Source organism: Heptranchias perlo, chromosome 2 (assembly GCF_035084215.1).
Source record: "Heptranchias perlo isolate sHepPer1 chromosome 2, sHepPer1.hap1, whole genome shotgun sequence".
Classification (NCBI taxonomy): Eukaryota; Metazoa; Chordata; class Chondrichthyes; order Hexanchiformes; family Hexanchidae; genus Heptranchias; species Heptranchias perlo.
The window spans coordinates 124886527-124912432 of record NC_090326.1 but is presented as its reverse complement, the minus strand read 5'-3'; the positions used below and the strand labels follow the sequence as shown (position 1 = coordinate 124912432).

The following is a 25906-nucleotide window of genomic DNA, read 5'->3' as shown; positions in this document are numbered from 1 at the left end:
TACCCGCCTTTGGCCCATATCCCTTAATACCTTTGGTTGCCAAAAAGCTATCTATCTCACATTTAAATTAAGCAATTGAGCTAGTATCAATTGCCATTTGCGGAAGAGAGTTCCAAACTTCTACCACCCTTTGTGTGTAGAAATGTTTTCTAATCTCACTCCTGAAAGGTCTGGCTCTAATTTTTAGACTGTGCCCCCTACTCCTAAAATCCCCAACCAGCGGAAATAGTTTCTCTCTATCCACCCTATCTGTTCCCCTTAATATCTTTTAAACTTCGATCAGATCACCCCTTAACCTTCGAAACTCTAGAGAATACAACCCCAATTTGTGTAATCTCTCCTCGTAACTTAACCCTTGAAGTCCGGGTATCATTCTAGTAAACCTACGCTGCACTCCTTCCAAGGCCAATATGTCCTTCCGAAGGTGCGGTGCCCAGAACTGCTCACAGTACTCCAGGTGTGGTCTAACCAGGGTTTTGTATAGCTGCAGCATAACTTCTGCCCCCTTGTGTACTCGTCCTCTAGATATAAAGGCCAACATTCCATTTGCCTTCTTGATTATTTTCTGCACCTGTTCATGACACTTCAACAATCTATGTACCTGAACCCCTAAGTCCCTTTGGACATTCACTGTTTTTAACTTTTTACCATTTAGAAAGTACCCTGTTCTATCCTTTTTTGATCCAAAGTGGATGACCTCACATTTATCTACATTGAATTCCATTTGCCACAGTTTTGCCCATTCACCTAATCTATCAATATCGCTTTGTAATTTTATGTTTTCATTTACACTGCTTACAATGCCACCAATCTTTGTGTCATCGGCAAACTTAGATATGAGACTTTCTATGCCTTCATCTAAGTCGTTAATAAATATTGTGAATAATTGAGGCCCCAAGACAGATCTTGGGGCCTCAATTATTCACAATATTTATTAACGTTTATTTATATAGTACCTATCATTTCCTCAAGGCATGCCAAAGTGTTTTATAATGAACGCATTACATTTTGATCTACAGTCACAGTTATGTAGGCAAATGTGGCAGTCAATCACACACAGCAAGGTTCCCCAAACAATGAATGAATAACCACATAATCTGTTTTTGGTAGCAGTGGATGAGGGAGGAATGTTGGTCAGCACTTTTGTCCACTTGAGTAGACAGGGCCTCAGTTTAGCATCTCTTCCGAAAGATGACACCTCTAAGAACATAGGAATTGCTAGACAAAAAAGACCACTGTCCATCTAGTTCGTTTCTACCGTCCTGGTAGTTGCATGATGCAGCAATAATGGAGTTGTTGTGACTAATCATGGCAATCAGTCTCTATCAATTAGTCTACAGCAGACCCAGCATTAAAGCTATGAAAACCTGCTACTGGTGCTGTTCCTCCCAAGTACACTTACCATATGTCATGTCTCAAATTACTCATTTATAACCATATCTCATTTGATTTGCATTTGAACACTCTCTGCTTTCACCGTTTTCCTAGGGAACCTATTTCATAGATTTATCATTTGTCACTCGCACACTGAAATAATGCGTCCACAGGTTAGTTTTGAATTTACCTCCTTCCTGAGTTTTGTCCCCACGTGAAGCACTTTGTATTTGTCTACATTGAATTTCATCTGCCATCTGTCTGCCCAATTCCCAAGTATATTCAACTCCTCCAGTAGCTAATCCTGTTCAGCTTTGCAGTCGACCACCTTCATTAGTTTTGATCCATCTACAAATTTAGCCACTATGCTTGTGATCCTAGCTTCAGATCATTTCTGAAGCTAGTAGACAAAAGAGGTCCCAAAACTGATCCCTATGGGACCCCGCTGGTAACATTCTCCCAGTGACAGTGCAGCACTCGCTGAAGTGTCAGCCGAGGTTGTGTTCCTAGTGGGGTGTGAACCCACAAACTCTGACTCAGGTGAAAGTTCTATCAACTAAGCCAATCTGACACTAAGGCCAAGATTTTGACCCGGAGCCGGGAAGGGGGCGGGGAGGTCGAATCGCCGATGGGAAACCCAGAAGTACGGGTTTCCCAGACGTCCGTACGGTTTTGACGTAAGGACGTCCTTTATTTTCTTTTGTTGGTTTGCCTTCCGACTGGCCGTAGTCGGATGGAAGCAGAGCAAGGAGGAGGACGTGAAAAGATAAGTCTTCAGGTAAATCTTAGATTGTATGGATGGAGGGGGGTGGGGCATGGGGGCATCAATGGGCATGGGGGTCATGGGGGAGGGGGGGTCAGTCATCAAAGGATTCAGTCATGGGGGAAGGGATCGGAGATCAGTCTCCGGGGGTCGGCCACCGAGCAAGGTTGTGGGGGGGGGGTGGGTGTTGAGATTGGGGGTCATCGCGATGGTTCGCAATTGTTTGGGGGGGGTGGTGGGCAGCATCCGTGATCGTTGGGGGGTGGGGGGGGAGTGGTCACTGCAGGTAGGCATGTTGGGCCTGGGGGAAGCACTCCTCCAGGCCCACAAACTGCACCAGAAAGGCACTTGGCTGCAGTTTCGAGCCTTCTTGCCTCCTCTCACGCAGCAGGAAGGATGATGCCCGGGAATCCCGGCCCTCGGAGGTTGAAATCGCAAAACCTCTCAAAATGGAGGCCCGCAGCCTCCGTGAAAGGCTCTAGTGACCAACCCGCCTCCTGGGAACGAGTTGGTTGCCCGCCGCTCTTCCTGCCCCAGTGAAAACCGGAAATGGGCAGGTTGGGGGTATTCTGAAATTGTTGCAATTTTCAATGCACCCTCGCCCCCAACCCACCTGTTTTTCACAGTTAAAATCCTGCCTTAAGTATCACACTTGCCAACTCCTTGATGGAAATTAATTAACGCTGTTCGTACAATGGCACTTTCATATGGCATGTTAAATGTGAGTGGAGTTTGACCTGCTTTTCCAGTGCAGGCCAGTTTAAAATTGTGGTTTTTTGCATTGCTTCAGTTAAGTAGGAACCATTGCAATTGAGTTTGTTTATCTATGTAGTACGTAGAGGAGGATCTAGGCAGTCTGCAAAGGGATATAGATGGGTTAAGTGAGTGGGCAAAAATTTGGCAGATGGAGTATAATGTGGGAAAGTGTGAACTTGTCTACTTTGGCAAGAGGAATAGAAAAGCAGTATATTATTTAAATGGAGAGAGATTGCAGAACTCTGAGGTACAGAGGGATCTGGGTGTCCTAGTACATGAATCACAAAAAATGAGTATGCAGGTACAGCAAGTGATCAGGAAGGCAAATGGAATGTTGTCATTTATTGCAAGGGGAATGGAATAGAAAAGTAGAGATGTTTTGCTACAGTTGTACAGGGCATTGGTGAGACCACATCTAGAATACTGTGTGGCGTTTTGGTCTCCTTATTTAAGAAAGGACATAATTGCTTTAGAGGCGGTTCAGAAAAGGTTCACTCGACTGATTCCTGGGATGAGAGGGTTATCTTATGAGGAAAGGTTGGACAAATTGGGCCTGTATACACTGGAGTTTAGAAGAATGAGAGGTGATCTTATTGAAACATATAAGATCCTGAGGGGACTTGAAGGGGTAGATGCTGAGAGGATGTTTCCCCTTGTGGGAGAGACTAGAACTAGGGGCCACAGTTTAAAAATAAGGGGTCTCCCATTTAAGATGGAAATGAGGAGAAATTTTTCTCTGAGGGTCGTCAGTGTGTGGAACTCCCTTCCCCAGAGAGCGGTGGGGGCAGGGACACTGAATATTTTGAAGTCTGAGTTAGATAGATTCCTGATTAACAAGGGAGTCAAAGGTTATAGTAGGTAGATGGGAAGGTAGGGTTGAGGTCACAATCAGATCAGCCATGATCTTATCAAATGGCAGAGCACACTCAAGGGGCCGAATGGCCTACTCCGACTCTTAATTTGTATGTTCGTTAGATCACGTGCCTTTTAGTTAGAGATAACTAATTTTTTTCACCCGTGCGTAGGAATCTTAATTCTTCACTGCCCTCTGACCACGTAGAAAGAGTTTTCAACAGCTAAAAATTCTGGCGAAGGCCAGTTATAGTTATAGATACTATACTTTCGCAAAGTTCACGGCCTAAAGTGAGAGGTGCACACTATATACTGGGGCACATTCTATGTAGATTTCCTCATAATTTTTTTTCTTGAGAGCGATGAAGGTAGAATACTTCTAAATGGAAAGTGCTTCCTCTTTACACTTTCCATCTTCAGTTGACTCAGAAATCTTGCTTAAAAATGAATGTGCCTGTGTAACGGAAGTAATAATAGCTCACGCTGAAGTCCTCAGTTGCAGAATGTCATTGCTAAGATTTGGAAACCTTTACCTTAAATCAGAAACGAGGGCCAAGTTGTCACAAAGCTAGAAACTTAAATTAGGTATGAGAAAAATTGGTAAATTTTAATGCTACTGCTCTGGACTTGGTTTTTATTTTCAGTTCCCTAGCAAAAGAAAGTTGAAGATAGGAGCCAGGCACACCCTGGGGAGAGTTGAGGGGCTGTACACATAATTGCATGGAGGGTGTTGGAGGCTTTTGCCTCTTTACTTTTAGAACATTCAAAAATGTGATCTAAAAAGAATATGGCCTAGAGAGAAGTAAGATATAGTATATATTTTCTGTCATAGTTACTGACTTGGAGGCCTGTGGCCCTTTTGTACTTAGGATTACTATTTCAACAGCACAAGCACTAGGGTAAACATAGGTTGTGTCAGGATGGTCTAATGTTCCCTGTTCATGGCTGAACTAACCACCTTTGGCGAATTTTGCTGCATAATAATGAAAAGAGCTAACATCAAGGGAACAACTGCTTCCCCACCTCTTATTGCAGTTTACGCCCATCTTCTGAAATTACATTTTTAGGCCTTAGGCTTTGTCTTGTTCAGAGCAGGTGGCATGTTGCTAGCTGATGGTTGTCTGGCACATTGCATGTAGTGCACTTGCAAGTGTGTAGGTTCAGGAGTTCTGCAGACAACAGAACCCAACAATGAGGAAGTACACTAACAAAAAACCTGCCCTATTCAAACTCTGCAATCCAGCAGCATTACCAGCATTAAAACCATGTCAGCAAATAGAAACATAAGAGGGTGAGTATAGTTTTGAAGCCCTGTAAGTTTGTTTGGAAACCCGTGCCTTAGGAATGAGAAACTATGGGGACTGCGTATTGGGACTACATAGATTGGAGCAAAAAGCTAAGAGGTTATTTATTATAGGACTTTGAAGAGGTGAATAAGGAAAGATTATTTCCTCTGGGGAATCAATGGCAAGGGGTCATCAATTTATAATTGTTACCATGAGGGTGAGGAGTAATTTGTTTGCACAGAGAATTGCTGGGCATGGAATGCTTTAGCACAGGGTTTAGATGAGGCATAAATCATTGCACCTTGGAAGGGAAAAGTGAATATATATTTGAAGCAAAGAAAGATACAGGGTTATGGAGTGAAAATAGGGCTGTAGGATTAGTTTTGGGTTGCTGTAGACGAGCTGGCACAGACATGATGGGTCGAATTGCTTCCTTTGCTGTAAACGTCTATTGTTCTAAGTAACAATGCTTTCTAGTCTGTGACCTTGGCCCTGGGACATAATTGTTAAATCAAAGCACCAAGCTTGATTAGTAGTAACAGCAACTTCAGATATTTGCAAATTATGGGAAATGTAAACGTGATCCCTGAAGCTCCATGGTATGCATCTGTGCGGCCTGTGAAGACAGAGTTTGGACACCCTGCTGTAATGGATAACTTAACTTTCCATGCCGTTTTATTAATGTCACAGGTTCAGAATTAAGCAACAAAATGTACAATTGGCTTACAAATGTGGTCAAAAATGTTATAAATGGTTCAAAAAAACATTTGTAAACAATTTTACAACACCAAGTTATAGTCCAGCAATTTTATTTTAAATTCACAAGCTTTCGAGGATTTCATTTCGTTCACCTGAGGAAGGAGGAAGCCTCCGAAAGCTTGTGAATTTAAAATAAAATTGCTGGACTATAACTTGGTGTTGTAAAATTGTTTACAATTGTCAACCCCAGTCCATCACCGGCATCTCCACATCAAAAAAACATAACATAATTGTATTTGTTTATAATGATTAATAGAACGGGATGGGAGCGAGATCAAAATCTTAAAGCTATCTTCCCGCTCAAGGCCTGCCTGCTGCCATTTTCGAGCAATCCTTAAAATAGAGGGCCAGAGCTCCTGCCAGAAACAGGCAGGATGCCTAATGGGCCATGCAAATCAGGGACCTATGACGTAGAAAGAACCCCAATGCTATTTTAATACTCCAATGTGCAGCGTCCCCGAATTGTAGATCATGCCCACTGCCTGCGAGTGGAAAGTGGCAAAACCTGTCCATAAAGAAGAAAAAGTTAAAGTAATGATTTTGGGAGGATTATTTAGCAGCAGGATAAGCATAATTGTTCTTCTGAGCCTCCCTAAAAATCCTCCTAGACTTTGACTTACCTGCATGTCACTGGATTGGCCTGACCCTCCCCCCCCCCCCCCGCCCCCCCCCCCCCCCCCAATAGCATTCTGCCAATGTGGCTCCGTGAATGGACTGATGGATTTCTTACCCTGCCCCCGCCCAGATTTCTCACCCTGCCCCCCTCCCAGATTGGCAAGATTACCATTTTCATTCAAATTAAAATGGTTTGGACTCCTGTGGCCTACTCCTGCTCCTAGTTCTTATGTTCTCTCGTGAGCTACTTCAAGAGGCATTGGGACCGCTTCGCCTATGGCCTGCCCAATGTTCATTCCACTTCAACTTTGCCTCCTTTTATTTTCCAATACAGAATTTACCTGAAATCTAATCTCACTGTAGGTAATGCAAAATAGAAATTTGGCATTTATTTTGGTAGTACTCAGTAATTTTGAAACTTTTAGGTATAAAGGGTAAAGTTTTAGTTCTATATAAAATAGTGTTGTATCGTTGGAGGATGTAGTTGTGTGATGTCAGTGAGGGAATAGAGAAATGAATTATCTCTAATTACTGACCTACAAAAGGATATGACTGGGAAATAAATAGTTAATGTTTATTAACACCTGTGACACAAAAAAAATTCTTTTGGCATAGAAGTACTGATCTAGCTGCTCAACTTCAGTTCACTTTGCTTGCGAAACTGAATTCTTGTGAGGTTGACCTAGGGTCATAATGTTCACTTGTGTCATTGCATTGGGAAATTGGCAAAGGTCTTACAGGTTATTGGAATGGACAAGAAATACATTCTAAAGGGGCTATTTTAATCTGTCATGTGCAGATTCTGTCACTATTGTTTTTTAAATACCATCAGCAAATTGTTGTCTCTTATTTTTTTTTTCGTTCATGGGATGTGGTTGTCGCTGGCCCATCCCTAATTGCCCTTGAGAAGGTGGTGGTGAGCCACCGCTGCAGTCCGTGTGGTGAAGGTTCTCCAACAGTGCTGTTAGGGAGGGAGTTCCAGGATTTTGACCCAGTGACGATGAAGGAACGGCGATATATTTCCAAGTCGGGATGATGTGTGACTTGGAGGGGAACGTGCAGGTGGTGTTGTTCTTATGTGCCTGCTGCCCTTGTCCTTCTAGGTGGTAGAGGTGGAGGGTTTGGGAGGTGCTGTTGAAGAAGCCTTGGCGTGTTGCTGCAGTGCATCCTGTGGATGGTACACACTGCAGCCGCAGTGTGCCGGTGGTGAAGGGAGTGAATGATAAGGGTGGTGGATGGGGTGCCACTCAAGCGGGCTGCTTTGTCCTGATGGTGTCGAGCTTCTTGAGTGTTGTTGGAGCTGCACTCATCCAGGCAAGTGGAGAGTATTCCATCACACTCCTGACTCGTGCCTTGTAGATGGCTTTGTGGAGTCAGGAGGTGAGTCACTCGCCGCAGAATACCCAGCCTCTGACCTGCTCTTGTAGCCCATGTTGGAGATGGTCATCGCCTGACACTTGTCTGGCGCGAATGTTACTTGTCATTTATCAACACAAGCCTGGATGTTGTCCAGGTCTTGCTGCATGCGGGCATGGACTGCTTCATTATCTGAGGGGTTGCGAATGGAACTGTGCAATCATCAGTGAACATCCCCATTTCTGACCTTATGATGGAGGGAAGGTCATTGATGAAGCAGCTGAAGATAGTTGGACCTAGGACACTGCCCTAAGGAACTCCTGCAGCAATGTCCTGGGGCTGAGATGATTGGCCTCCAACAACCAAAACCATCTTCCTTTGTGCTAGGTATGACTCCAGCCACTGGAGAGTTTTCCCCCTGATTCCCATTGATGTCAAGGGCAGTCACTCTCACCTCACCTCTGGAATTCAGCTCTTTTGTCCATGTTTGGATCAAGGCTGTAATGAGGTCTGGAGCCGAGTGGTCCTGGCGGATCCCAAACTGAGCATCGGTGAGTAGGTTATTGGCCAGTAAATGCCGCTTGATAGCACTGTTGACGACACCTTCTATCACTTTGCTGATGATTGAGAGCAGGCTGATGGGGCGGTAATTGGCCGGATTGGATTTGTCCTGCTTTTTGTGGACAGGACGTACCTGGGCAATTTTCCACATTGTCGGGTAGATGCCTGTGTTGTAGCTGTACTGGAACAGTTTGGCTGGAGGCGTGGCTAGTTCTGGAGCACAAGTCTTCAGCACTACAGCCGGGATGTTGTCGAGCCGTTTCGTGATATCCCGTGGAGTGAATTGAATTGGTTGAAGACTGGTGTCTGTGATGGTGGGGATATCGGGAGGAGGCCGAAATGGATCATCCACTCTGCACTTCTGGCTGAAGATGGTTGCAAACGCTTCAGCCTTGTCTTTTGCACTCACATGTTCAATTCCCTTTGTGATCTTGCCTCTCTGTAACCTGCTCCAGCCCAACAACTCTCGCACTCGGTAGGCAAGCCCTAGCTTAAAGAATTGGGAGATTTTATCCCAAACAGCCTGTCAAGTAAATGACTGCTTTCTTGACTTTTTAAGATTCAACTGCTAATTAGAAACTAATATCAATATTTAGATATTATGGAGAGTAAAGAAATGTGAGGTGTAATTGATTACATGATAGTGTTTTTGCATTTTACAGTAGAATCTTTAAGGAATGAAATTAGCATTGGCATGCTGCACTGAAAACAGAACATTTAGCAACAGGCAGATGACGATAATAGGATGATTGGTCCAATAAATGATAAAATGCATTCCAGTGCCAAATTGTGGTTGCCACATTGCACACCTACATTTCGATTCACGTGACGCTTCTTATGAAACCATGTATGTGTAACACACGGTTTAAAAAAATGTAATGCTGATCAGTAACATGTGTTTGTTGGTTGTGGTGTTCATTGTCTCTTTAGTCTTCCTCTCGAACCCTGTAGCTGTGGTTTGTGTCACGAAAATAAAAGCAGATTTAAAATTAATTTTGCAACAGTTGACATCCCAGCTTGAATATATTTACAGAGTGTAGTTTTAAACTTTTTGAGCATATTATCGACAACCCTTTTAACTAGCTTTGACTTTTATGGACATTCTAGACTTTTTTTTTGGACAAGAACGATGAGCAACTGCAGTTACTCAAAGATGCTTGTGTGTTATGACCCTGCAGTATGTCATCTGAGTGTTACATTTTTGGAATTGTTGCACAAATCTCTTTGTAACATTTGTATTCTTTCTAATTAACATCAAATTTAGTCATGCTGACCATTTAGGTTTAAATACATAGAATTATGTAGAATGTACAGCACAGAAACAGGCCATTCGGCCCAACGGGTCCATGCCAGTGTTTGTACTCCACATGAGCCTCCTCCCTCCCTACTTCATCTAACCGTATCAGCCTATCCTTTTATTCCTTTCTCTCTCATGCGTTTATCGAGCTTCCCCTTATATGCATTTATGCTAGTCACCTCACCTACTCCTTGTGGTAGTGAGTTCCACATCCTAACCATTCTCTGGGTAAAGAAGTTTCTCCTGAATTCCCTATCGGATTTATTAGTGACTACCTTATATTTATGCCCCTAGTTCTGGTCTCCCCCGCAAATGGCAACATCTTTTCTACGTCTACCCTATCAAACCCTTTCATAATCTTAAAGACTTCTATCAGGTCACCCCTCAGTCTTTCTTTTCTAGAGAAAAGAGCCCAGCCTGCTTAATCTTTCCTGAAAGGTATAACCTCTCAGTTCTGGTATCATCCTAGTAAACCTTTTTTGCATCTTCTCCAATGCCTTTATTTCTTTTTTATAATATGGAGTCCAGAACTGTTCACAACTCCAAGTGTGGTCACCACCACCATTCAACACCAGAGAGTAGATTTTCCGCCCTAAGCTCTGGAATTCCCTCCCTAAACCTCTCCACCTCTCTCTCCTGCTCTAAGTCGCTCCTTAAAACCTACCTTTTTGACCAAGCTTTTGGACACCTGTCCTAATATCTCTTTATGTGGCTTAGTGTCAAATTTTGTCTGATAACGCTCCTGTGAAGCGTTTTGGGGCGTTTTACTATGTTGAAGGTGCTATATAAATGCAAGTTGTTGTGGGTATTGTGGTTATACCCTTTGGTTATACCCACTTTACTTCTGCCAAATCATAACAATTGTAAAGATCCGTTACTCTAGATTTATGCACATTTACTACCGCCACATCTCCAACCTGCCATTCCTCTCAAGTTCTTGAATGTGTTGTCGCCTCCCAAATTCGTGCCCATCTTTGCCATTATTCTGTTTTAATCTCTCCAATCAGATTTTTGCACCTGCCTTAACACTGAAACAATCCTAATCAAAGTCACAAGTGACGTCCTCTGGGACAGTGACATAGAAACATAGAAAATAGGAGCAAGAGTAGGCCATTTGGCCCTTCGGGCCTGCTCCGCCATTCAAAATGATCATGGCTGATCGTCTAACTCAGTACCCTGTTCCCGCTTTTTCCCCCTATCCCCTGATCCCTTTAGCATAAAGAAATATATCTGTCGTCTTCTTGAATACATCTAATGACTTGGCCTCCACTGCCTTCTGTGGTAGAGAATTCCACAGGTTCACCACCCTCTGAGTGAAGAAACGTCTCCTCATCTCTGTTCTAAATGGCATACCCCGTATCCTGAAACTGTGACCCCTGGTTCTGGACTCCCCAGCCATCGGAACATCCTCCCTGCATCTAGTCTGTCTATCTTGTTAGAATTTTATATGTTTCGATGAGATCACCTCTCGTTCTTCGAAACTCCAGTGAATATAGGCCGAGTCGACCCAATCTCTCCTCATACGTCATTCCTGCAATCCCAGGAATCAGTCTGGTAAACCTTCGCTGCACTCCCTCCATGCAAGGACTTCCTTCCTCAGATAAGGAGACCAAAACTGCACACGATACTCTAGATGTGCTCTCACAAAGGCCCTGTATAACTGCAGTAAGACATCCCTGCTCCTGTACTCAAATCCTCTTGCAATGAGGGCCAACATACCATTCGCCTTCCCAACTGCTTGCTGTACCTGAATGCTTGCTTTCAGCGACTGGTGTACAAGGACACCCAGGTCTTGTTGCACCTCCCTTTTTCCCAATCTATCACCATTCAGATAATAATCTGCCTTTCTGTTTTTACAACCAAAGTGGATCACCTCACATTTATCCACATTATACTGCATCTGCCATGTTCTTGCCCACTCACCCAACTTGTCTAAATCACATTGGAGCCTCTTTGCATCCTCCTCACAGCTTACATTCCACCCCAGCTTTGTGTCGTCTGCAAACTTGGAAATGTTACATTTAGTTCCCTCATCCAAATCGTTGATATATATGTTGTGAATAGCTGGGGCCCAAGCACTGATCCCTGCAGTACCTCACTAGTCACTACCTGCCACCCGGAAAAAGACCCGTTTATTCCTACTCTTTGTTTCCTGCCTGTCAACCAATTCTCAATCCATGCCAGTATATTCTTCTCAATCCATGCCAGTATATTCCCCCCAATCCCATGTGCTTTAATTTTGCACACTAACCTCTTGTGTGGGATCTTATCAAAAGCCTTCTGAAAATCTAAATACACCACATCCACTGGTTCTCCCCTATCTATTCTACTAGTTACATCCTCAAAAAATGTCAGTAGATTTGTTAAACATGATTTCCCTTTCATAAACCCATGCTGACTTTGTCCAATCCCTTTAATGCTTTCCAAGTGTTCTGTTATCACATCTTTTATAATAGACTCTAGCATTTTCCCCACTGATGTTAGGCTAACTGGTCTGTAATTCCCTGTTTTTAAATAGTGGGGTTACATTTGCCACCCTCCAATCTGTAGGAACTGTTCCAGAGTCAATAGAATTTTGGAAGATGACCACCAATGCATCCACTATTTCTAGGACCACTTCCTTTAGTACTCTGGGATGTAGATTATCAGGCCCTGGGGATTTGTCAGCCTTTAGCCCCATTAATTTCCCTAGCACTTTTTTTTTACAAATACTGGTTTTCTTAAGTTCCTCCCTCTCACTAGACCCTAACAGTTCTGGAAGGTCATTTGTGTCCTCCTTTGTGAAGACAGAAGCAAAGTATGTGCTTAATTGTTCTGCCATTTCTTTGTTCCCCATTATAATTTTCCCCCATCTCTGACTGTAAGGGACCTACATTTGTCTTCACTAATCTTTTTCTCTTGACATATTTATAGAAGCTTTTACAGTCAGTTTTTATGTTCCCTGCTAGTTTACTCTCATACTCTTAATCAGTACTCTTCCCCTCTTGATCAATCTCTTTGTCCTCCTTTGCTGAATTCTGAACTGCTCCCAATCCTCAGGCTTGCCGCTTTGTCTGTCAATTTTATGTGTCGCCTCTTTGGATCTAATACTAACCCTAATTTCTTTTGTAAGCCATGGTTGAGCCACCTTTCCTGTTTTATTTTTGCGCCAGACAGGAATTAATAATTGTTGTAATTCCTGCACACGTTCTTTAAATATTAGCCATTGCCTATCCACTGTCATCCCTTTTTAGTAAAGTTCCCCAATCTATCATAGCCAACTCGCACCTCATACTTTCGTAATTTCCTTTATTTAGATTCAGGGCCCTAGTTTCGGATTCAACTATTTCACTCTCCATGTTAATGAGGAATTCTATCATGTTATGGTCACTCTTCCCTAAGGGACCCCGCACAACAAGATTGTTAATTAATCCTTTCTCATTGCATAATACCCAGTCTAAGATCGCCTCTTCTCTAGTTGGTTCCTCAACATATTGGTCTAGAAAACCATCACGTACACACTCCAGGAATTCCTCCCCCACAGTATTATTGCTAATTTGGTTTGACTAATCTATATGTAGATTAAAGTCACCCATGATTATAGTTTTACCCTTTGTTGCATGCGTCTCTAATTTCCTGTTTAATGCCTTCCCCTACATCTCCACTACTGTTTGGGGGCCTATAGACAACCCCCACCAACGTTTTCTGCCCCTTGGTGTTTCTTAGCTCCACCCATATAGATTCCACATCGTGATTTTCCGAGCCAATATCCTTCCTCACTATTGCATTGATTTCTGCCTTTACCAACAACGCTACCCCACCTCCTTTCCCTTTTTGCCTGTCATTCCTAAATATTGAATACCCCTGGATGTTCAGTTCCCATCCTTGGTCACCCTGCAGCCATGTCTCCGTAATCGCAACTTATCATAACCGTTAATATCTATCTGCGCTGTTAATTCATCTAGCTTATTGTGAATGCTCCGTGCATTAAGACACAATGCCTTTAGACTTGTTTTTTCAAGATTGCTAGTCATTTTAGTTTTATTTTGCATTATGGCCCGATTTGTTTTTCGCCCTTGTTTTCACTGCCGTCCACTATTGCTTCTTCCCTTTCTGTCTTTTGTTTCTATCCTTGTTTCCCCCTCCTGTCTCCCTGCTCATGTTCCCGTTCCCCTGCCATTCTAGCTTAAACCTTTCCGAAAAGCACTAGCAAACACCCCCGCGAGGACATTGGACCCGGTCCTGCTCGGGTGTAACCCGTCCCACTTTCCCCAGAACCGGTCCCAATGTCTCAGGAATCTAAATCCTTCCATCCTACACCATCCCTGCAGCCACGCATTCATCTGGTCTATTCTCCTGTTCCTATACTCACACATGGCACTGGTAATAATCCTGAGATCACTATCTTTGAGGTCCTGCTTTTTAATTTATCTCCTAACTCCTTAAATTCACCTGGCAGGACCTCATCCCTTTTTTTTTAAACGTATGTCGTTGGTACTGATATGGACCATGACTACTGGCTGTTCAACCTCTCCCTCCAGAATGCCCTGCAGCCGCTCCGTGACATCCTTGACCCTAGCACCAGGGAGGCAACATACCATCCTGGAGTCACGTTTGCGGCTGCAGAAATGCCTATCTGTTCGCCTTACAATTCAATCCCCTGTCAATATCGCCCTGCCACTCTTAATCCTCCCCTCCTGTGCAGCTACCCGTGGTGCCACGAACTTGACTGTTGCTGCTTTCCCCTGATAAGCCATCTCCCCCAACAGTATCCAAAGCAGAATATCTGTTTGAGGGAGATGGCCCCAGTGGACTCTTGCTCTACCTGCCGAGTCCTTTTACTCTGTCTGGTGGTCACCCATTTCCTTTCTGCCTGCGTAATCTTTAGCTGCGGTGTGACCACCTCTCTGAACGTGCTATCCACGATAATCTCAGCATCGCGGATGCTCCACAGTGAATCCACCCGCAGCTCCAGCCCCAAAATGCGGTTAACCAGTAGCTGCAGCTGGACACAATTCCTGCACACGTGGTCGCCAGGGATAACTGTAGTGTCCATGACTTCCCACATAGTGCAGGAGGAGCATATCACGGGTGCCAGCTCTGCTGCTGTGACTTGCCTTAGATTTACACTGCGTTCACCGCTCGGACTCTCTTCCCGCTCTCGGGACTCTCCTTTTACACTGTGCTCACCTCTCGGGACTCTCCTCCTTTTACACTGTGCTCACCTCTCGGACTCTCCTTTTACACTGTGCTCACCTCTCTGAACTCTCCTTTTACACTGCGCTCACCTCTCTGAACTCTCCTTTTACACTGCGCTCACCTCTCTAGACTCTCCTCCCGGTCTCGGGACTCTCCTCCCGCTCTTGGACAATGGTGCACTATCCCTCCTCACCTTTCTCGACTTCTCTGCTGCCTTTGACATGGCCGATCATATCATCCTCAACCAGTTTTTTTTTTAATTTGTTCATGGGATGTGGGCATCGCTGGCAAGGCCAGCATTTATTGCTCATCCCTAATTGTCCTTGAGAAGGTGGTGATGAGCCGCCGCCTTGAAACGCTGCAGTCCGTGTGGTGAAGGTTCTCCCACAGCGCTGTTAGGTAGAGCGTTCCAGGATTTTTACCCACCGACGATGAAGGGATGGCGATATATTTCCAAGTCGGAATGGTGTGTGACTTGGAGGGGAACGTGCAGGTGGTGGTGTTCCCATGAGCCTGCTGCCCTTGTTCTTCTATGTGGTAAAGGTCGCGGGTTTGGGAGGTACTGTCGAAGAAATCTTGGTGAGTTGCTGCAGTGCATCCAGTAGATGGTACATACTGCAGCCAAGGTGCGCCAGTGATGAAGGGAGTGAATGTTTAGGGTGGTGGATGGGTCGCCAATCAAGTGGGCTACTTTGTCCTGGATAATGTTGAGCTTGTTGAGTGTTGTTGGAGCTGTACTCATCCATGCAAGTGGTGAGTATTCCATCACACTCCTGACTTGTGCCTTGTAGATGGTGGAAAGGCTTTGGGAAGTCAGGAGGTGAGTCACTCGCCGTAGAATACCCAGCCTCTGACCTGCTCGCAGTATTTATGTGGCTGGTCCAGTTAAGTTTCTGGTCAATGGTGATCCCCAGGATGTTGATGGTGGGGGATTCAGCGATCGTAATACCGTTGAATGTCAAGGGGAAGTGGTTAGACTCTCTCTTGTTGGAGATGGTCATTGCCTGGCACTTGTCTGGCACGAATGTTACTTGCCACTTATCAGCCCAAGCCTGAATGTTGTCCAGATCTTGCTGCATGCGGGCACGGACTGCTTCATTATCTGAGGAGTAGCGAATGGAATTGAACACTGTGCAATCATCAGCGAACATCCCCATTTCTGACTTTATGATGGAAGGAAGGTCATTGATGAAGTAGCTGGAGATGGTTGTGCCTAGGACACTGCCCTGAGGAACTCCTGCAGCAATGTCCTGGGGCTGAGATGATTGGCCTCCAACAACCACTACCATCTTCCTTTGTGCTAGGTATGACTCCAACCACTGGAGAGTTTTCCCCCTGATTCCCATTGCCTTCAATTTTACTCGGACTCCTTGATGCCACACTCAGTCAAATGCTGCCTTGGTGTCAAGGGCAGTCACTCTCACTTCACCTCTGGAATTCAGCTCTTTTGTCCATGTTTTGACCAAGGCTGTAATGAAATCTGGAGCCGAGTGGTCCTGGCGGAACCCAAACTGAGCATCGGTGAGCAGGTTGTTGGTGAGTAAGTGCCACTTGATAGCACTGTTGACGACACCTTCTATCAGTTTGCTGCTGATTGAGAGTAAACTGATGGGGCGGTAATTGGCCGGATTGGATTTGTCCTGTTTTTTGTGCCTCTCCTTTGTTGCACAGCTGAGTGGGACTGCTCTCGTAATTCCACTCTTGCCTTTTAAATCATAGCCGGAGCATCTCCAGCTCAGGTTTCTCTTCCTGCTTCCTCACCATTATTTCTGCAGTCCCCCAGAGATCCTTGGCCACTTCCTGTTCCTCATCTACATGTGGTGCCCAAAACTGAATGCAGTACTCTAGATGGGGTTTGACCAAGGCTCTGGACAACTGAAGTATATCTTCTTCCCCTTTGTATACTAGCCCTCTTGAGATAAAGGCCAACATTCCATTAACATTTTTGATTACTTTTTGGACCTGTGCACATGATTTTAGTGATTTGTGTATCTGGACACCTACATTCTTTTGCTTCTCCACTTTTGCTAATCTTGCAATTTAAAAAAAAATATTTTGTCTATTTTTCCAAAGTAGGTGACCTCGCATTTTCCCACATTGAACTCCCACCTGCCACAGTTTTGCCCGCTCACGTAATCTGTGTGTGTCCCTTTGAAACTTCCTGCTCCCATCTACATAACTTACTTGCCTCCTAACTTAATGTCATCTGCAAACTTAGATACACAACTTCCTTCATCCAAATCATTAACGTCTAGTGAAAAGCTGAGTCTCCAGTACAGATCCTTGGGGAACACCATTTGTCACATCCACCAAGAGCGAAATCGGGAAGCACTTTTTCACACAAAGGGTAGTAGAAATCTGGAAATCTTTTCCCAAAAGGTTGTAAATACTAGGACAATTGGAGCTTTCAAGACTGAGAGAGATTTTTGTTAGATAAGGGTGTCAAGGGATATAGAGCAAATGTGGGTAGATGGAGTTGAGGTGCAGATCAGCCATGATCTAATTGAGTGGTGGAGCAAGAAGGAGGGGTTGAATGGCCTGCTCCTGTTCCTATGTTCCAATCAGAGTACATTGCCTTTATCCCTACTCTCTGTCTCCTATCTCCCAACCAATTACCAACCCATGTCACAAGGTTCCCTCCAGTTCCTTGGATTTTATTTTTGCTAATAATCTTTTGTGTGGAATCTTATTAAATGTGTTCAGGAAATTCATATGCACAACATAGCTGGGCACTTTCCTATCACTCCACTAGACTCTGGCTTAGGCTACAAACCGCCAAACAGATTTACTAAGCAGTAAATTGATAAGTGAACAGAAGCAATGACACATTATAGATATTGCTGCATTTACAGGTTTATTTATCCTTCCTCAGAAAGATAGCAAAAATACATTTTCATCTATTGCACCAAACTGCAATGTTATCTAGAGCAGACACAGTGTCCCAGAATATTAATATTAATCTTTATATGCAGTATGCATTTTATTGTTGACCTACACATTCCAAACAAGCTCTATGTAAGTATAGATGTGTATGTATGAAGTATGTGTCAATTAAACTCAGAGCTATATACAAGCTGAACCCACAAGATGCTTGAATTGAATGATTTGGCTCCTCCCTTAAATAACAATTACAGACCTGTTCTGGCGCCATTGTATATCAAAACAAGCTGGGCCATTTTCTGTGAGTGAATCTGTTTTTTAACCCCATATGTACTATGCCAGTGCTATGATACAGTATTGCACTGGAGTGTCAGCCTCTGATGTGTACTCAAGTCCTGGAGTAGGTCTTGAATCCACAGCCTTCTGACTTGGAGATGTATGAATCATGCTGTTATAAGCTTACACTGCTAGCATCTGTAATTTTTACATCCAGCACCATTCCAACATCACTGAGTTCCAACAATGATGTGGAGATGCCGGTGATGGACTGGGGTGTACAAATGTAAGGGATCTTACAACACCAGGTTATAGTCCAACAGTTTTATTTGAAAATCACAAGCTTTCGGAGACCATCTCCTTCGTCAGGTGAGCAAGTGAATGAGAGGTTCTCAAATCGCATATCTTATATTAGGCTGGGAATCAAAGGTGTCGTTGGTGTTCAGACAGGTTAGCCACAGAAAACAGTATGTCCCAGTATACTGAATACACAAGGGTCAAATTACACAGACAAGGAGAGAAAGAGACCTGAAAGGCAGAGCGAGAGAGAGCGAGAGAGAGCATGTCCAGTTATATTAAAAACAGATAACTTTTTTTTCCTTTTCCCGCTGGTGGGGTTACGTGTAGCGTGACATGAACCCAAGATCCCGGTTGAGGCCGCCCTCATGGGTGCGGAACTTGGCTATCAATTTCTGCTCGACGATTTTGCGTTGTCGTGTGTCTCGAAGGCCGCCTTGGAGAACGCTTACCCGAAGATCGGTGGCTGAATGTCCTTGACTGCTAAAGTGTTCCCCGACTGGGAGGGAACCCTCCTGTCTGGCGATTTTTGCGCGGTGTCCGTTCATCCGTTGTCGCAGTGTCTGCATGGTCTCGCCAATGTACCATGCTCCGGGGCATCCTTTCCTGCAACATATGAGGTAGACAACGTTGGCCGAGTCACAGGAGTATGAACCATGTACCTGGTGGGTGGTGTCCTCTCGTGTGATGGTGGTATCTGTGTCGATGATCTGGCATGTCTTGCAGAGGTTACCGTGGCAGGGTTGTGTGGTGTCGTGGACGCTGTTCTCCTGAAAGCTGGGTAATTTGCTGCGAACGATGGTCTGTTTGAGGTTGGGTGGCTGTTTGAGTTCCAACAAGACAACAAACTTAATAACTGGCTGCTGGGAGATATGAGTTTTGCAGTGCAACTTTGGCATGTGAGCCCTTCTATAACCTGTGTACCAGGGCGGTGCTGTGGTACAGTGAGGAGCAGGCTTGGACCAGGGTGCTGATTTAGCAGGCCTTTTGGCTTCGTGATAAACTTGAACAGCTGTTCAAGTGGTTTTCTAGGCAGTTAACCTTATTTTCCCAAAGACTTTTCTTAAATAAAACAAGAAGGAGACACTGGGTTGCCCCCAATGTCATCAAACAAAAGTGCCAGAAAATGAAGGGCCAAGGTTAAAAAGATAGGAGAGGAGACAAATTATATCGGGAAATGGCAAATAGGTGATGCCAAGCTTTTGTTTCAAAAGCCTGAAGATTGTGAAGGAAGGAAAAACTGAGCGAGGTATTGATGTTAAGATGCATAAAAGCGCTCTTTAAGGTATAATCTGTAGAGGAAGCATGATTCTTCATCAAAGCAATGCTGTATTTGATATTGAGCTGCTTCATGCTGCCTTGAAAATTGAAAAAGGTACAAAAATGTTCATGTTGCTCACTTTGAACACATCACTCACCCGCGCAACCCTCCCCCGCGCCCCCTAAAGTATCTATAAACTAGCACTTAAGTTTACTATTGCAGTATAATATATATGTATAAATTAATGGAAGTATATCTTTTGTTTTAGGGTATGACGGTGGATGAATTCAACAGATTGGACTTTGACATGATCCTGATGAGTCCTCCTTGTCAGCCATTCACAAGGTGAGCATTTGCATAGCAACAGTGACCGCATTTAAAAGCATTTAATTTTATATGAAATGCCTTGGGACATTTCTGAGCGATGTGATAAGGTGCTATATAAATGCAAATTGTTTCTTTCTAATTAACAGTGAACTTTTAAACATTCACATCTTGTATATTTATCTTGTGCTGTAAAACTTCAGTAACAAGTTCAGTACAACAATTGGCTTCCTGCTCTGAGCATTTCTTAGAACAAAGCAACCATGCAAAATTAACATGAAAGTTAATGTTAATTAAATTTAATGCTAGCCCCTGTTGCAGTATATATTTCCCTTTCAAGATTTCAATTTGATCTTTGTACTTGTGAAGGGAAATATAGTTATTTATATGTAAATATAGTTTGTTGCATAAACAAAGTGTCCATGTTTGTAGTAAAGAAAGAGTGAGTTTCATTTACTTTATGGAGCACTTTGCCCTTTTTTGTTCTATTCACACTCTTGAATTCAGTGTAAATTTTACTTTAGGAAAATGTTTTGATAATTGTGTCACAACACTTTATTAATATTGAACTCTACCCTACCTAGAAAAAAATCTTTGTTTGCAACTGTAGAGTAGGTAATTTTAAAAAATAATTTTATTTAATTTTTGAATTAAAAAAAATAGTAAAAGGCAAAATATAAAAAAGAAACACTGATCCAACAATCCATTGTAGTCAACAGTGACTAGACAAACAAACATATACAGAGATGATGAATAAGTGTTGAATTTTACCTATAGCTCCAGTTGGCCTGTGTGAGTGGTTGAAGTACAATGTTCCTTCAATATAATGCTATTCTCTGAAGCCAAGGGATGTTGAAACCCATTTAAAAAAAAATATTTGCAAAATTTGTAATAGTGCTATTACTATGCATAATAATTATCCATGCTGTTTGAATAACAAATTTAAAAAGATGAATAGACTCCTGCTCAATCTAATGTGACTAATTTGTATGAAGATATGAACAAACAAATGTTATGGACAGGAAAAGACCAGCTGGTTCATCAAGCTTACCCCACATAGTCATATGTTGGTAAATATATTTGTATGCACTCCAGAAACAGATAACAAGTCTGGAGAATTTATCTTTGTTTTCCTCTTTCCACCCCCAACCCTTCTCTGCTTGGGCAGAAATTAGGTAGAGCACACCCAAAACGTGCACTGCCTGACTTGACCTGAACTCACCTGTATTTCTGTCTGTTAGGAGTAGCTGAGGTACCCCTGACATTGCCCCACCACACCACCACACCCCGTGTCCAGCCAGTTCAGTTCACTCCATATAACATTAAGAAGCAGCTGAGTGCACTGGGCACATCAAAGGCTTTGGACCCTGGCAATATCCTGGCTCTGGTGCTGAGGACCTGTACACCTGGGCTAGCTGTTCCCCAAGCCAAGCTGTTCCAATACAGCTATGACACTGCATCTACCTGACAATGTAGAAGATTGTCCTGGTATGTCCTGTCCATAAAAAAGAATAAATCTAATCCTGCCAATTATCGGTAAAGTGATGGAAGGAATCATTATTAGTGCCATCAAGCGATGCCTACTCACCAATAAGGTGCTCACCAATGCTTAATTCGGGTTCTACTAGAACTACTCAGCTGCACATCTCACCACAGGCTTAATCTAGATATGGACACAACAGCTGAATGCCAGAGGGGAGGTGAGAGTAGCTGTCTTTGACAGGAGGCAACATTTGACTGACTATGGGGCCAAGGAGACTTAGCAAAGCTGAAGTTAGTGGGAGTCAAAGGGAAAACACTCCAATGGATGGGTTTAAGCTAATTTGGCTGGTGGATGGGCACCAGGATGTAGCATTAGAAAGGAGAAACAAGATGCACAAAAGATTGGGAGAGACACAGCTCTAGAATAAGAAATAGTACAGTATTAGGTGGGATCAGACGAAGAGAGAATGTGTGAAAGTCTAAGATAGGTTTAGAATGCATGGATGTAAACGCACGAAGCGTGATAAATAAGGTTGATGAGCTGCAGGCGCAAATAGCCACATGGGAATATGATGCAGTGGCGATAACTAAGACTTAGCTCAAAAAAGGGCAAGATTGCGTACTAATTATTCCTGGATACAAGGTGTTCGGGAAAGATAGGAAAGGAAAAAAAGAGGGGTTGGGGGGGGTGGGGTGGTGGCTGTATTTGTTAAGGAGAATATTGCAGTGCTGGAGAGAGAGGAAGTCCTGGAGGGGCCAAGGACACAATCTATTTGATTAGAGTCAAGAAACAATAGAGGTGCCATTATACTATTGGGTGTGTTCTATAGGCTACCAAATAGTGGGAAGGATATAGAGGAGCAAACTTTTAGGAAAATTACAGAGAGGTGCAAGTACTGTAGAGTTGTGATAATGGGGGACTTCAACTATCCTAATATAGACTGGGATAGTAAAGAGGGGGAGGAATCTCTGAAGTGTGTTCAAGAGAACTTTCTTGATCAGTATGTTTTCGGTCCAACGAGGAAGGAGGCATTGCTGGCTCTAGTTCTGGGGAATGAAGAGGGTCAAGTGGTGCAAGTGTCAGTGGGGGAACATTTAGGGAATAGTAATCATAGTATCATAAGGTTTAGATTAGTTATGGAACAGGACAAGGAGTATTCTAAAGTAAAAATACTTAATTGGGCCAATTTCAATGGATTGAGAACAGATCTGGCCCGGGTAAATTGGAATCAAAGATTGGCAGGCAAAACTGTAAACAAACAATGGGTGGCCTTTAAAGAGGAGATGGTTCAGGTGCAGTCTAGGTTCAGTCCCACGAGGGGAAAAGTTAGGGCAACCAAAGGATGACGAAAGAGATAGAGAGTAAGATGAAGCAGAAAAAGGGGGCGAATGACAGATGTCAGGTTGATAATACAAGTGAGAACCAGGCTGAATATAGAAAGTACAGAGGAGAAATGAAAAGGAAATATAAGGGGCAAAGAGTGAATATGAGAATAGACTGGAGGCTAACACAAAAGGAAATCCAAAAGTCTTCTATAGGCATATAAATAGTAAACAGATAGTAAGAGGAGGGGTGGGACTGATTAGGGACCAAAAAGGAGATCTACGCATGGAGGCAGAGGGCATGGCTGAGGTACTAAATGAGCACTTTGCATCTGTCTTTACCAAAGAAGAAGATGCTGCCAAAGTCACAGTAAAAGAGAAGGTAGTTGAGATCCTAGATGGGCTAAAAATTGATAAAGGAAGTATTAGAAAGACTGGCTGTACTTAAAGTAGATAAATCACCTGGTCTGGATGGGATGTATCCTAGGTTGCTGAAGAAAGGAAGGGTGGAAATTGCAGAGGTGCTGGCCATTATCTTCCAATCCTCCTTAGATATGGGAATGGTGCCAGAGGACTGGAGAATTGCAAATGTTGCACCCTTGTTCAAAAAAAGGTGTAAGGATAAACTCAGCAACTATAGGCCAGTCAGTTTAACCTTGGTGGTGGGGAAGCTTTTAGAAACGATAATCTGGGACAAAATTAATAATGGATTAATAAAGGAAAGCTAGCACGGATTTATTAAAGGCAAATCGTGTTTAACTCACTTGATTGAGTTTTTTGATGAGGTAACAGAGAGGATTGATGAGGGCAATGCAGTTGATGTTGTGTATATGGACTTTTAAAAGGCGTTTGATAAAGTGCCTCATCAAAGTTGAAGCCCATGGAATAAAAGGGGCAATGGTAGCATGGATAAGCAATTGGCTAAGTGACAGGAAATAGTAGTGGTGAACGGTTGTTTTCCGGACTGGAGGAAGTGTTCCCCAGGGGTCGGTGCTGGGACCACTACTTTTTTTGATATATATTAATGACTTTGACTTGGGTGTACAGCGCACAATTTCAAAATTTGCAGATGACACAAAATTTGGAAGTGTAGTAAACAGTGAGGAGGATAGTAATAGACTTCAAGAGGATATAGACAAGCTGGTGGAATGGCCGGACGCTTGGCAGATGAAATTTAACATAGAGAAGTGCGAAGTGATACATTTTGGCAGGAAGAATGGGGAGAGGCAATATAAACGAAATGGTACAATTCTAAAGGTGGGGGGGGGGGGAAGGAACAGAGAGACCTGGGATTATATGTGCATAAATCCTTGAAGGTGGCAGGACAGGTTGAGAAAACGGTTCAAAAAGCCTACGGGATCCTGGGCTTTATAAATAGAGGCATTGAGTACAAAAGTAAGGAAGTTATGTTGAACCTTTTATAAAACACTGGTTCGGCCACAACTGGAGTATTGGGTCCAGTTCTGGGCAGTACACTTTAGGGAGGATGTGAAGGCTGTGGAGAGAGTGCAGAAAAGATTAACCAGAATGGTTCCAGGGATGAGGAACATCAGTTACGTGGATAGACTGGAGAAGCTGGGGTTGTTCTCCTTAGAGCAGAAAAGGTTAAGAGGAGATTTGATAGAAGTGTTCAAAATCATGAAGGGTTTAGATAAAGTAAATAAAGAGAAACTGTTCCCATTAGTATCAGTAATGGTGGCCATGAAACTACCGGATTGTTGTAAAAACCCATCTGGTTCACTAATGCCAGGGAAGGAAACCTGCCGTCCTTACCCAGTCCGGCCGATATGTGACTCCAGACCCACAGCAATGTGGTTGATTCTTAATTGCCCTCTGAAATAGCCTAGCAAGCCACTCAATTGTAAAATCTCGCTAGAAAAAGTCATCATAAGAATAAAACCGGACGGACCACCTGGCATTGGACCACTAGGCACCGGACATGACACAGGCAAACCAAGCCCAGTCGACCCTGCAAAGTCCTCCTCACTAACATCTGGGGACTTGTGCCAAAATTGGGAGAGCTGTCCCACAGACCAGTCAAGCAACAGCCTGACATAGCCATACTCACAGAATCATACCTTTCAGCCAATGTCCCAGACTCTTCCGTCACCATCCCTGGGTATTTCCTGTCCCACCGGCAGGACAGACCGACCAGAGGTGGCGGTACAGTGATATACAGTCAGGAGGGAGTGGCTCTGGGAGTCCTCAACATTGACTCTGGACCCCATGAAATCTCATGGCATCAGGTCAAACATGGGCAAGGAAACCTCCTGCTGATTACCACCTACCGCCCTCCTTCAGCTGATGAATCAGTCCTCCTCCATGTTGAACACCACTTGGAGGAAGCACTGAGGGTAGCAAGGGCACAGAATGTATTCTGGGTGGGGGACTTCACTGTCCAAGAGTGGCTCGGGGGCACCACTACTGGCCGAGTCCTGAAGGACATAGCTGCCAGACTGGGCCTGCGGCAGGTGGTGAGCGAACCAACACGAGGGAAAAACTTACTTGACCTCGTCCTCACCAATCTACCTGTCGCAAATGCATCTGTCCATGACAGTATTGGGAGGAGTGACCACCGCACAGTCCTCGTGGAGACGAAGTCCCGTCTTCGCACTGAGGATACCATCCAACGTGTTGTGTGGCACTCCCACCATGCTAAATGGGATAGATTCAGAACAGGTCCAGCAGCTCAAAACTGGGTATCCATGAAGCGCTGTGGGCCATCAGCAGCAGCAGATTTGTATTCCAGCACAATCTGTAACCTCATGGCCCAGCATATTCCTCACTCAACCATCACCAACAAGCCAGGGGATCAACCCTGGCTCAATGAGGAGTGTGGAAGAGCATGCCAGAAGCAGCACCAGGCATACCTAAAAATGAGGTGCCAACCTGGTGAAGCTACAACTCAGGACTACATGCAGGCTAAAGAGTGGAAGCAACATGCTATAGACAGAGCTAAGCGATTCCACAACCAATGGATCAGATCAAAGCTCTGCAGTCCTGCCACATACAGTCGTGAATGGTGGTGGACAATTAAACAACTAACTGGAGGAGGAGGCTCTGTAAACATCCCCCATCCTCAATGATGACTGAGTCCAGCACGTGAGTGCAAAAGACAAGGCTGAAGCGTTTGCAAGCATCTTCAGCTGGAAGTGCCGAGTGGATGATCCATCTCGGCCTCCGCCTGATATTCCCACCATCACAGAAGCCAGTCTTCAGCCAATTCGATTCACTCCACGTGATATCAAGAAACAGCTGAGTGCACT

General features: G+C 43.9%; 1 protein-coding gene across 3 annotated transcripts in view; it reads left to right on the top strand.

The window, feature by feature from the left end:
* Window positions 1-25906, top strand: part of trdmt1 (tRNA aspartic acid methyltransferase 1) — a 98663-nt gene that overhangs the window by 22187 nt on the left and 50570 nt on the right. For all 3 annotated transcript variants that reach the window (XM_068007073.1, XM_068007072.1, XM_068007071.1), the window contains exon 3: window positions 19780-19856. In XM_068007073.1, coding sequence (XP_067863174.1) covers window positions 19780-19856 — 77 coding nt within the window. The remainder of the gene's footprint in view (window positions 1-19779; window positions 19857-25906) is intronic.